Source organism: Ips typographus, linkage group LG6 (genome assembly GCF_016097725.1).
Source record: "Ips typographus isolate SLU linkage group LG6, UJ_Ityp_2.0, whole genome shotgun sequence".
NCBI classification, from domain to species: Eukaryota; Metazoa; Arthropoda; class Insecta; order Coleoptera; family Curculionidae; genus Ips; species Ips typographus.
In genome coordinates, this window is record NC_138427.1 from 221,950 (window position 1) to 235,074 (window position 13,125).

Consider the following 13,125-nt stretch of genomic DNA (forward strand, 5'->3'; position numbering starts at 1 on the left):
TCTATCATGTGCTTATAAATTTAACACGTGAAATCCTATGTTGCGCGTTAAAAAAAACGCACTGTATAATTTGTATTTTGTAACAATGTGTATATTTTAATCTAAGTTCAACACCTCTCAAGACTATGTCAAACTAATACAAACTCATCTATTGACTGCCTTATCTTTTCTATTCATGCTGAAAAGCCTTCAAACACGTGCATGAGCAATAAAACCCCGTTAGAGCTCGAATCAGATGAGAAAAGGCCACCGCATCATCAATGACGCAGTTTTTAAAACTATTTCTTTCTCCTTCTACAGTTGCCGTCGCATTAGATATAATCAGAGGCGTCCTATTAAAATATTCCCGAAAATATATTGTTAAGCGGTCAAAAAGCCACTTGGCAACGTAGTACGGTTTTTACTTGGACACAATTAAAACAGATGCGGCAGCGGCCAGGTACATTTGGACCTTTTTATATGCTTTTACTAGCCGGCACTCTAAACGGTGTTGCCAAGTTTAAAAAAATGTAGTGGCGGACAGGGAGACTTAGGGGGTTAGGTTAGGTTCCGTTTTAGTCTGGTGTTTTGGTTGTATTGTTGATGGTCGCAGTTGAAGTTCACATAGTGTTATGAATAAAAAACGTTATTTTGTCAAAATGTCTTTCAAAAAGGTTGGAAAGAAAGGTGTTATCATATACAGCCAAGGCCGTGAAATCGTCAGTAACGTCTTACAATTTATGAAGAAAGAAGCAGAAGGAGTTTCCATTCCTTTGAAAAACTTGTTGTCTTTTATTTTCTTTATTAAAAACGACGAAAATGTTTCATTTTACTGATAAAATAATAGCACGCCACTGACTGGCTGCAACAACTTGGAAAGTAACGAGAGCAGCAATATTTAAAGCGAGACGTACAGAGATCGTGACATCATCGTTTGATGACGCCTGTGGCCTTTTCTTAGCTGATTCGAGCTCTACATTACTTAAAAATCTTAATCTGCAAAAATGTATTCGCCTTGTACGTTTCTATCCGTGTTTTTGTTATTTTTGGTCCCAGTCTGTAGAGGGGACTATAATAACTTATCAGAACTTTACCTTGAAGCGGAAGAGCTATTAGATGGTTTATCAAGCTACACACCCTCAGATAACAATAACGCTTATTTTGTTGGTTTGGATGAAGACAGTGAACCATTAGGTAAGGAGACAATAGTATATTACATACTCAGGTGGAAAGTGTAGGTAGTTACTTTATCTCGAGACAGAAATTAAACTTTCTACCGTGGTTACTATTTTATTTTCAACCATTTATCAAAATTTCATCAACTTTTAATAAATCGTTCAGTTGAAATATTGATTGCTAATAGTCTCTAACAATAAGGTAGTATAGGTGCACGAGTAGTTATGACTTCAACCATAATAAACGACTGGTGATTTGTTTACAATCTTGACAACGTCATTATTGTGCTATTCCGTCTTTAATATTTTGAGCTGACACGTTTCTTAAAGTGCTTTTAACATGGAGATTTCTGAAGACGCAGATGTTACTCATCATCACCTGAGCTGCGAGCTGTTGCAGAGGTGGCAGCACAGTCTCTTAACTATAAAAAGTATGCCCAGATATGACAAAACGGATATTGATATTCACCCGGGTGGAAAGTAAAAGCAGGTAATTTTCATCTTTCCACCTGGTTTACACATAAGAAATAACGTTATTACATACCTGGTTGAAAATAAACAATTTTATTTATTTACTTATTTAACGAAAATCATAAAAACATAGACATACATAAAATAGTAAGTAATTACATGTGGGATTAAAGTTACAACTACAATTACTGCATGTATGTATATGGTGATTGCACTGTATACTACGTATACTATATTTGACCTGGCAGCATAGGTTAACTTAAAAGTAACAAAGTTGAAGCATTTTCCTGACACGACTGATGTCAAAAATGACATGTCAAGCAGCATGTTAATACTTGGCTTTTTCGCATTATTTGCATGTAATAATCTTACTCATACAGGGTGGACCTCAAGTAATGGTACATAGAGCTATGCAAATATTAAGGGGATCGGTATAGTATATTGTACAACAAGAGTGAATAAGATGTCCCTATCGCACGAGGACGAAAATTTCGGACGAAGGCGATATGGACAATTAGCCCGAGTTTTACAGGCTTTTGTGTTTGAACTTAATTTTATCTCTTTTTGTTTCTAATTCCATTTACCTTAATTACCGTTTTGTTAGGTAATAGTATTGTTGGGAGTTAAGCTGTCAATGTCTGTTGGTTGTTTTGTCAAATGAGTTTTAGAACTTTGTTTTTTGTTAATCCTTAATAAACAGATTTAATAGTGGTGTCAGAAGTGGGATACCAACAATGAGCGAAATACCTTCCGAACTTCTTCAAGCTCTATCAAAACTAATCGTTAATGCAGTACAAACAGCCGCCACAAACGTTCCAACGCCGGCAGCTGGTGATGCATCTGAATTCAGTACATTCTCCCGATCATCAAGCAAACCCCCGAACTTTTCTATGGACCAATACCGTTCCTCTGAAGAACCAATAATACAAGATTATTTTAAGCGGTTTGATTGGGCGTTGCAACTATCTAGAATACCTGATGATGAACATGGTAATTATGCACGAGTTTACATGGGTGCAGAACTAAATAATGTGATACAATTTCTAATCAGTCCCCGTTCTGCTGAAAGTCTTTCATACACAGAAATTAAATCGATTCTTATTGAACATTTTGATCGAAGTAAAAATAAATACGCTGAAAGTATCAAATTTAGACAAATTATCCAACAAGAAAATGAAACTGTTGCACAGTACGTCCTCCGTTTAAGGAAAGGTGCAACTTATTGTGAGTACGGGTCATTTTTAGACAGAATGCTTATTGAACAGCTTTTGCATGGATTGCGATCGTGCGAAATGCGTGATGAGATTATTGCAAAGAATCCAGACAACTTTTCAGATGCTTACAAAATCGTACACGTCCTGGAAGCTACACATTTCACTGCAAACGAAGTGAAATCACCAACATATGTACCTATATCAGAACCAACTAACAAGTTAGGATTTACAAATCCGCAGATAAGACGTGATCAGAAGCTAATACCAACGCAAACCAATGTTGAAGACTAAGGACCCAGGAGTCCCTGTAATGCGTGATGGAGCAGCAGGCGAGTATGAAAATTCTCGTTTCAAATGTAATGGTTGTGGAGGTTTTCACTTACGTAGTCAATGTTTTTTCTTAAACCAAAATTGTAATACATGTGGAAAAAGGGTCACATTAGTCGGGTCTGCAGGTCAAAAAGACAACAACCTATCTCAAAAACATCTAGTATACTACAACCTGTCGAAGATCTTAGTTCCGAAAGTACTGATCATATTGACTATTTCAGAACAATTAACGATATTTGTGCTACAAGAACAATTGATCGTCATATGATTAAAGTAGAAATTGACGGACGTGTAGTAGACATGGAACTCGACACTGGTGCACCATGTGCCATAATTAGTGAAAAAACATTGCGATCAATCAAGCCGAAGTTTTCATTACTAAGATCCGACAGACAATTTGCTAGCTATACTCGTCATAGAATAGTCTGCCTTGGACGTCTTCCTGTACAAGTTAAGATTGGACAAAAATTAAGAAAATTAAATGTTTATGTGGTTAAGGGGATCGGTAAAGACTTTACGTTTTTCGATCGCGATGCTTGGCCTACGTGCAGAAAAATATATAAAAAACACTGTTCGTTCTTTGTTTCTGTCGATAAAACTACGGCAGTGTTAACGCAGACATTACTGTTTAAGCGACGATACTTCTAGAGTGATATGGAACAAAGATGCAAGATTTCCACTCCGAAATTCGAGCAACTTTTTAGTCCTATCTTTTAACCCAAATTACGACTTTAATTTTTAACTTATTTGCGTGATTTTTTTTTATTAAATAGCTAAAGGTTTGGGGAATGTGCGAAAGTTATTTTTGTCACCAAAAAAGTTTTGCAGATAGGAAAAATAGTGACTTGAAAATTATGGTAATTTTAGCGCTTCTAAATATTTTAATTGACGCACTATAAAAATTATATTGACTTTCACACATTCTAGCAAGTGTCTTCTTTCATATGCCGTTTAAAAAACAGCAATATCTAGCCTAGTTTTTTTTTAATTTGGGTTAAAAGATTGTCATAAAATGCATTGAATCTCCCATAAGACGTTTTGCTTTACCGATGCCCTTAAAGGTAATTTTGACGCTCTGCTAGGACGAGAATGGATAGTACATTTTATTGACGAAATAAATTTCAACAAACTCTTTTCGAAGTCTGAACAAGTAAATGGTATTTTAACGTCAGTGCCAAGTTTAAATGAAGAAAACAAAATTCGCCTGGATGGTCTACTGGCCAAATTTACAGACATTTTTAGTGATACCGCCGGACAACTAAAAGGACCACCTGAAGAATTACATTTAAAACCAGGAGCAACACCAATCTTCTCTAAAGCAAGAGAAATTCCTCTAGCATTGCGCGACGCTTATGCTAAGGAAATTGAATTTAAAATTGCGACAGGACTGTACAGGAAAGTTGATTACTCAAGATGGGCTTCAACGACGCATGTAGTTGGTAAGAAAAATGGGAAATTGCGCATCACAGGTAATTACAAACCTACGCTGAATCCTCAAATGATCATTGACGAATATCCAATTCCAAAGTGTGAACATATTTTCAATCAAATGAAGAATGCAAAATTCTTTTGTCACCTGGACATTACAGATGCTTATTCACATCTTACGATTAATGAAGAGTTTGCCGAGGCTCTGACCCTCAATACGCCAACTCATGGATTGGTTCGACCCACACGAGCAGTATATGGAGCTGCAAATATTCCTGCTATTTGACAACGTCGTATGGAATCAGTGCTACAAAATCTCCAAAACGTTAAAAATTTCTTTGATGATGTGGTTGTATTCGCAGAGGACTTTGATAAGCTGTTGGAAGTTTTGGACTTAGTTCTGGAACGAATAAAAATGCATGGGCTCCGTCTAAATAAAAGTAAATGCGTTTTTGGAGCAACTTCAATTGAGTTTTTAGGCCACCGAATTGATGCACAGGGAATTCATAAATCAGATAAGCATGTTCAAGCAGTTCGAGATGCGCCAAAACCAGTTTCAAAAGATGATATGCAGCTATTTTTAGGGGAAGCTACGTATTATAGTTCATTCATTCCAGATTTGTCAACGAGAGTTCGCCCTTTACGTGACATGTGCATGAAGGAACCATTTACTTGGACTAAAGAAGCAGAAAAAGCATATGAAGACATTAAACATGCATTGATTTCACCTCAAGTCCTTATGCCGTATGATCCCTCTCTACCTTTGATTTTGGCAACGGATGCCAGCCGAATAGGACTTGGTGCTGTGTTATCGCACAAACTTAACGACGGACGTGAACGACCAATTGCTTACGCAAGTAGAACTATGAACTCAACTGAACAGAAGTACCCTCAAATTGACAAAGAAGCACTTGCAATTGTGTGGGCCGTACAAAAATGTTTCCATTATCTTTATGCACGACATTTCACTCTGTACACGGATAACAAACCACTGTCGCAGATTTTACATCCTGAAAAATCACTACCTGTTCTTTGCATCAGTCGTATGGCAAATTATGCTGATTATCTCGCACATTTTGACTTTGAGGTTAAATTCAAATCTACAAAATTGAATGTTAATGCAGATTATTGTTCAAGAGTACCGTTACCCAATTTAGTAAATGTTGTTAGGCCAAGAACTTGGAACATAGTTGACAAAGAAGAAGAATTTGATGAATTCGACAATTTTATAATAAAGCAGATTCAGCAACTTCCAACTTCTGCTGAAAGTATTGCTCGGGAAACGGTAAAGGATCCTCATCTTGGAAAAATGTTTCGGTTATTGGAGTCAGGACAAAGTCTTGCTCGCGCCGGATATAAGTCGCCCGAGCTGGAATACAAGCTTGTCGGAAACTGCTTGGTTTTTGAACATCGAGTCGTTGTGCCATCTAGGCTTCGTCAGGCTGTTTTGAATGATCTTCATACAGCACACCTGGGCGTTGTAAAAATGAAGGGAATTGCTCGTTCTTTTGTATACTGGCCCGGAATTGATGCTGATATTGAATTGATCGCCAAATCCTGTAGTGACTGTGCTAGATATGCGCATGCGCCACCGAAATATCATGATCATCACTGGGAATATCCGCATGGTCCGTGGGAGCGCATTCATATTGATTATGCAGGACCGTTTGCTGGTAAAATGTTGCTTATAGTCTCTGATGCCTACAGTAAATGGCTCGAGGTTAAAATTACAAACAGTACAACAGCGACTTCCACAATAATGATGCTTGACGAAGTGTTTGCAGCTTATGGAGTTCCCATTACGGTGGTCTCTGATAACGGAACTCAATTTACCTCTGTAGAATTTAAAGAATTTTTGCAACAAGTCGGAGTTAAGTACCACAAACGTACAGCACCTTACCATCCTTCAACCAATGGTCAAGCGGAAAGGAATGTACAAACCGTTAAAGATCATCTCAAAATTATGGCTACAACACCAGGGACCTTACAGCGTAACGTAAACGAATTCTTGAGGCAGTATCGGAAAGCTCCCCACTCTACTACAGGGCAATCTCCAGCTCAGCTATTCCTTGGTCGTCCGCTGCGAACTCGCCTTGATTTACTTAAACCTGAAAGTCTGTATACAAAAATTACAGAGAGACAACAAGCAACTTTTGAACCTTCTTTTCGTGTTTTCCATCCGACACAAGCAGTTTATTTCTTATCTGGAAATCCGAGAATGGATAAATGGATTCCTGGGACGATTATTTCAAAGCTAGGAGATATACATTATGAAATTGATTATTTTGGAAAACGTTTCAAGAGACATGTAGATCAAATTCGAGCAAATCAAAGAGATAAAATTGTGCTACAACCTGGACAAGCCAAGAATGATACATCTAATCGTTGCATCACTAGAGATAAATGGAATCCTCGATTGTTGACTTTTCCTGGAACCAGCTCAACTTCTTCAAAAGCTATGCCAAAAACACCTGCAATGAACGAAACCGAACCAACAGTGTTAGTAACCCGATATCAGTTGGAAGCAATTTACCTCTAATCGAATGTACAGTTACACCAGATTCAAATCATCATAATAAAAATACATCAGAAAGAAGTGAGTCTTCCAACCACAAAGCTGAAACGCTCAACATTCCACGCAGATCCACTCGAATACACAGACCACCACAACGATTTTGTAGTGACTTTGACCACGGGACCTGTTCAAGCGATTGTACTTAGAATTTCCACAGGGAGGAAGAAATGTTGTGTTTGAACTTAATTTTATCTCTTTTTGTTTCTAATTCCATTTACCTTAATTACCGTTTTGTTAGGTAATAGTATTGTTGGGAGTTAAGCTGTCAATGTCTGTTGGTTGTTTTGTCAAATGAGTTTTAGAACTTTGTTTTTTGTTAATCCTTAATAAACAGATTTAATACAGGCTATTTTTCTACGACTAATTGGAATTACTTAACAAATTTCACACAAATAAACACTCAATGTTTGAAACGTTTTCGTGTTTACATTATCACATTTGACGCAGCCAAAGTTTGAGCGGTGTCCCGGATTGTCACCAAGTGACAGATGATTAACTTCGTCTTTTAGGTTGAGGTGTTGAATGGATTTGATTCATTGTAAATTGTAAGTTTGTGTCATTTGCTTTATCATATCATAAAGTAGATGTTTATATTCTAACTGAAACTTGAACGGCTTTTTCATTGCCTCAAAACATAAGCCAAATGTAATGTTTTGATGCCAACTGTAAGGGAGGATGACAATCAGAAGAATTATTTTGTTTACGTTCAAGATTAACTGTAATTGGTCTATTTCATATCGCAAAAATCTAGCGATATTAACTACGTTAAAGAAAATAAACTGTTGTAGAATATGGAAACTACGATTTTGTAATAGTTGGTGGAGGAGCTGCTGGTGGTGTGGTAGCAAACAGACTTACTGAAGAAAAATTTAGTTCATTCATTCATTTAGTTCTGCTAATTGAAGCTGGACCTGAAGATGCTGATGTAACGGCAGTGCTTGGATTAACATCCAACTTAATTTTTAGCAAGTGGAATTGGGGCTACAAAACAGTTCCACAAAACAAGTCCTGTCAAGGTACGCAAAACCGTACCTACCAATTATTATTCTTTTTAAATTAAACTAATATCATTTTAGGAGCAGTGAATCACGAATGCAATTTTGCAAGAGGAAAAATTTTAGGAGGGTCTAGTTCCATTAACGGAGGTTATTACGTTAGAGGTAGCCCTAAAGATTTTGATATCTGGGCTGAATTGGGAAACGAAGGATGGTCCTACGAAGACGTCTTGCCTTATTTTAAAAAATCTGAATATGCAAACTTTAGTGACACTATTGATTTGGATTACCACGGCTTCGAGGGACTGCAAAGTGTGGGAAGAGCGGAAGACACTCCCGGATTAGTATGTTGTTCACTGTCAAATTAAAGCAAAAAGTATTCAGTTTTTTGTTCTGTTTTCAGACCACTAATATACTAGACGGTTTTAAGGAAATTGGTCTTAGCGAACAAGATTATAATGGTCAAAAACAGCAAGGCTATAGTAGAGTTCAGTACTACTTGAATAACAATGTACGCTCCGGTACCAACTTTTCCTACATTCGCCCAGCAAGACACCGTTCAAATTTAGATATAGTACTTAACTCTCTAGCTACAAAAATAGTTATCAAAGACAAGAAAGCTGTAGGAGTTGAATTTGTTCGAGATGGTCAAAAGTACTATGCAAAGGCATCAAAAGAAATTATAGTGTCGTGCGGATCTGCCAACACCCCACAGCTTTTAATGCTTTCTGGCATTGGACCAGCAGAGGAACTAAACAAACACAACATTGAAGTTATCGCCGATTTACCTGTGGGAAAAAACCTTCAAGACCATGTATTCTATGATGGAGTGATAGTCAGGTATTTGTATTACTTATACTTAATGATCAATCACTTAAAGTAACTAACATTTTAGAACCAATCATACTTATTATAACTACACCGTTCTGGACCAGCTAAAGTTGTGGCAGAAAAATAGACGACCGTTAAATGCTGGATATGAAGGCCAAGCTATAGCTTTTTGGGACTTTGACGACGATGAAATTTCTGATATAATGTTGGTTACAATAGCAGTCAATAATATGACTGGAAAAATAGTAAATCTGTAATACCATAAATTATCTTCTCTATATCTAAAATTTAACAAACAAATTATTCCAGCTTTGATGAGGAACATTCTAGAAACTTCCTAGACGTTAATGCATATTCAGACTTCATTATGTTAATCATACTTTTACATCCAGTTTCTGTAGGAGAGATTACATTGGCTTCTAATGATCCACGTGACTATCCAGTGATCAACGGAAACTACTTTGCGGATAGCAGGGACATTGATAGTTTGTACAAAGGAATTGAATTTGCTTTGAAACTAAACGATACTTTAGGGTATCAAAATATAAGCGCCAAAGTAGATTTGATTCCAGTTTCCGAGTGCGACAACAAATTCGAAAAGAATTCAAGGGATTGGTTGTATTGTGTTTTACCTATTTACGCTACTGGGGTAAAAGGCATACGCAAATATGAAATTTAAACATAGTAAAAACAATTGTTATTTTAGTTTTTCCATCCAGTTGGAACAGCCTCAATGGGAATCAGTCCCAAAAATTCTGTGGTGGATAGAAATCTCAAAGTCCACGGCGTAGAGAGTCTTCGAGTAGTGGATGCTAGTGTAATGCCCAACGTAACTTCGGGACCTACAAATGCTCCCGTTGTAATGATTGCAGAAAAAGCTTGTGATGTTATTAAATCAACATATGTATAACACAACTGCAATTCTTACGATCCTTGTATTTACACCGTTGGTAGTTTGAAATATACATATGTTACTAACTTTTCTATTTATTACGCGTGACCTTCTCTGCTTGACATATCAGTGCAGGATACCGGGTTTTCACCATTTCATAAAAATGACACAGCATTGAAAATTCTGGATGTAAATAATATTGTAATTTAATACCAATGGAGAACAATACCATATATGATATCAGAGAACCAGTAATTTCAACAAACACGCAACAACTTACCCATGAAGTAAAGGGTAGACCATGAAGTAAAGGGCAGTAGTAAAGGGTGTAAATTTGAATATTTCCCTCATGTGTTAAATGTCCCATATGAGCAGTGCATTTTCACCAGAATGACAGCGATAATTGCATTCTAAAGTGATAATTGCATTTCGATAATTGCACTGTACGTATCTATAACGACTGCATTGTTGTAGAGCCTATTGCTAGTACACTAATTGTTGTCCTTATAACCAAAAAATGTCAAACGCGATGTCAACAAAAATTAATAAACGGTTTGGAAGTTGCTCATTGAGCTCCATTGAGCAATCTATAGTTGCAGCAAAATCAAAACATTTTATTTATTCGGGAAATATTCCCCAAAATTACATTCGTGCCTTAAAAATGACCTGATAATTCTGCGTTCAAACTTGTTATCTTTGCAAACTGCATTCGGCCATTTTCATATTTTTTTCTAACTTTTTTCTAATTTTTTTCTTTCTCTTTCGCCAAAAAAATATGAAAACAAACTCATGCAGTTAAGAGATAACAAGTTTTCATGCAAAATTATCGGTAATTTTTATGCACTCGTGCAATTACCCCCGAAAATTGCACAATTAATCTGACGGAATCATAGTTCGAATACAAACAAAGAAAATGTGTAGATGTTACATTTTTCTATTAATTGATATTTTAGGTTTGTTAATTGTGAATATAAGGTTTGTAATACGAACGAAAAAGCGAACAAACATGAGAAATCAGTGGTTTATTATGCCTAATAAAAAAGTTGAATTTACGATAATTTGTTAAAATGACAGTATATGGTTTTCGGTGTGTAACCAAATGATGACATTTCATAGTTAATTATTTTCTAAAAAGAAATGAAAGGTGACCACCATGAATCCTGGTATGTAGGGGAAAGGGGGGCACATTCAACCTTGGGGCACTTTCAACCAGTGTCGATTTTTACGGAATTAATTTGATTTAGCGCCGAAAAAATTCATACGTACCCGTTAGTAACCCCTCAGCCACTACCAGTAAGGTTTGTTGATGGTGTGTGCTTGTTGTGCGAAAAATAAAATAAATCGTGATTTTACCTAATTCAAGGTAAGTTTTGTCGTGTCAGAAAATTATTCTCTGTCCGTTCTTATAAATACTATCGAATTTTTCCACTATTATCGTTTTATTTTCTTTCATTTCCACCACATACATCACACAAGCTCCAACCTCTAGATGTCGGTGTTTACGGCCCATTAAAGAACTATTGCGCAACTGCCTTCAATGACTGGATGACTTCAAATCCTGGAAAAACGATAACAATTAGGCAGATTGCCCATCTAACGAAAATTGCTTACCAAAATGCTTTCACACAGAAGAATATTACAACATCATTCCAGAAACCAGGGATTTGGCCTTTGAATAGACTGGCGTTTCAAGAAGAGGAATTTTTGCCCAGTTTTGCAAATTATGAGGAAGAACATGACCAACAACCTCACCAACAACAGACTGATGCTGATTCTTCATTGTTCATGGCTGAGAATGGTTCGTCATCTTTAACAAGAGATCCAAAGCCAGAATGTAACTATGTTCGATCTTTTTTTATTCTATTATTAAATACATTTCCTCAAATTGCAGATACTCGATCAACGCCGCATAAAGACACTCCCAAAAATTCATCCTTAGAAGGTTCTTCTACACCTCCACCCTTAAGAAATATTTCAAGAATCTCGTTTGTTAATGAGAATCTTGACAAAAATAGGAAAGGTAATATAGCATAGCACTCTACTCTCTTGATTTTATTTGAAGCTTTTTTACAGACTTACTTTCAACATCTGCTGTCCACAAAATTACTCCGGAGACTGTCAGGCCGATTCCTAGACCCACTATAAAAAAAAAACTAAGAACATGAAAGAAAAGAAAGGAAAGTCTAGAATTTTTACAGAGACACCTGAAAAGAATCGCTTGGAAGAAATCGAACGTGAGAGCGAAAGGCGTAAACGGATTAAAGAAGAGAGGAATAGAAAAAGAGTTCTCAAACAAGTATTTCCAGAACAGAAAGAAGATTATGTTGCAACAAAGAAGAAAAGAAAGATAAGCACAAGTAGTTCAGATACTGACGAGTCGATTGAACTTGCATCGGACGATATGTCGGATGATTTTAGTGACATGGAGAGTGCCAACCTCCTTACAGATGATGATATAATTCAACAAGATAATTTTGTTGTGGTGAAATTTCCTTTAAAGACTAGCATATATTATTACATTGGAAGAGTCGTAGAAGTTATAAACTCGAATGAATTTGTAATAAAATTTTTGCGTCGTAAGACGCCAGGCTTCAAATTCTACTACCCCTTGGTCGAAGATACATCTACAGTTGGCCGTTACGACTTAGTTAAGACCTCTCGGACTTCTTCCTTACTAACTTTCAATATTAACTTATCCATGCATAATGTCAAATAAGTTGTATGTTTTGATTATACTTATGTTTCAATATTTTTCTCACTAGGTATTGTTACCAAAATAAAGAGTTGCACTGATCTGTTGTATAATTTCATTGCTGGTTGAAACTGCCCTATTTGTGTGGTGTGTGGGTATAGTGCCCCACCGGAGGGGCACTATCAACCACAGCAAGCTTTTTTTAACTTTGATAATTTTTTTGAATAAATAAATTTACAGATAATGTTTCCTAGACAAAATGTAAGTAAAAGTATCAAATATTGCTATGCCGGGAAGAAACTACAATTATTTGACAACATTTTGTCAATATCTGCGATCTTTGGTGATTTGGTTTAATGTTCCCCCCCTTTCCCCTAGGCTTGTTTTTTACTGAAAAAGTTTCTTAAAAATGTTTATATTTTACTTCAATATTTTTAAAAACAAAAAAGTTCTGATGACTTTTCAAAATGGCCGAAGTTTGAAAAATGCCTTCTAGCTCCAACAACTAGCTCTAGACATGTATGTTAGTTTTATCCTAACTGG

The 13,125-nt window shown here is 36.3% G+C and overlaps 2 protein-coding genes across 5 annotated transcripts; both read left to right on the forward strand.

Annotated features, from left to right (window-relative positions):
* Window positions 1-224: 224 nt before the first annotated feature.
* Window positions 225-9,976, forward strand: LOC145731058 (glucose dehydrogenase [FAD, quinone]-like). The gene is made up of 7 exons (XM_081982642.1): window positions 225-1,173; window positions 7,961-8,188; window positions 8,249-8,511; window positions 8,571-9,007; window positions 9,063-9,251; window positions 9,308-9,647; window positions 9,705-9,976. The coding sequence occupies exons 1-7, from the start codon at window positions 984-986 to the stop codon at window positions 9,906-9,908; spliced, it is 1,851 nt and encodes a 616-aa protein (XP_081838768.1). The 5' UTR covers window positions 225-983; the 3' UTR covers window positions 9,909-9,976.
* Window positions 9,977-11,148: 1,172 nt separating this feature from the next.
* LOC145731076 (uncharacterized) lies at window positions 11,149-12,683 on the forward strand. Of its 4 annotated transcripts, none has more exons than XR_014178738.1 (4): window positions 11,149-11,724; window positions 11,782-11,910; window positions 11,964-12,247; window positions 12,321-12,683. XR_014178738.1 is itself a non-coding variant. In XM_081982665.1 (4 exons), exons 2-4 carry the CDS (start codon window positions 11,436-11,438, stop codon window positions 12,053-12,055), a joined length of 510 nt encoding a protein of 169 aa, XP_081838791.1. In that variant the 5' UTR covers window positions 11,165-11,253; window positions 11,380-11,435; the 3' UTR covers window positions 12,056-12,683. The 4 variants fall into 4 exon arrangements, 3 of the variants coding, with proteins under 3 accessions (XP_081838789.1, XP_081838791.1, XP_081838790.1); XM_081982665.1 differs by having other exon boundaries at window positions 11,165-11,253; window positions 11,380-11,724; window positions 11,964-12,683; XM_081982664.1 differs by having other exon boundaries at window positions 11,179-11,253; window positions 11,367-11,724; window positions 11,964-12,683.
* Window positions 12,684-13,125: the final 442 nt, after the last annotated feature.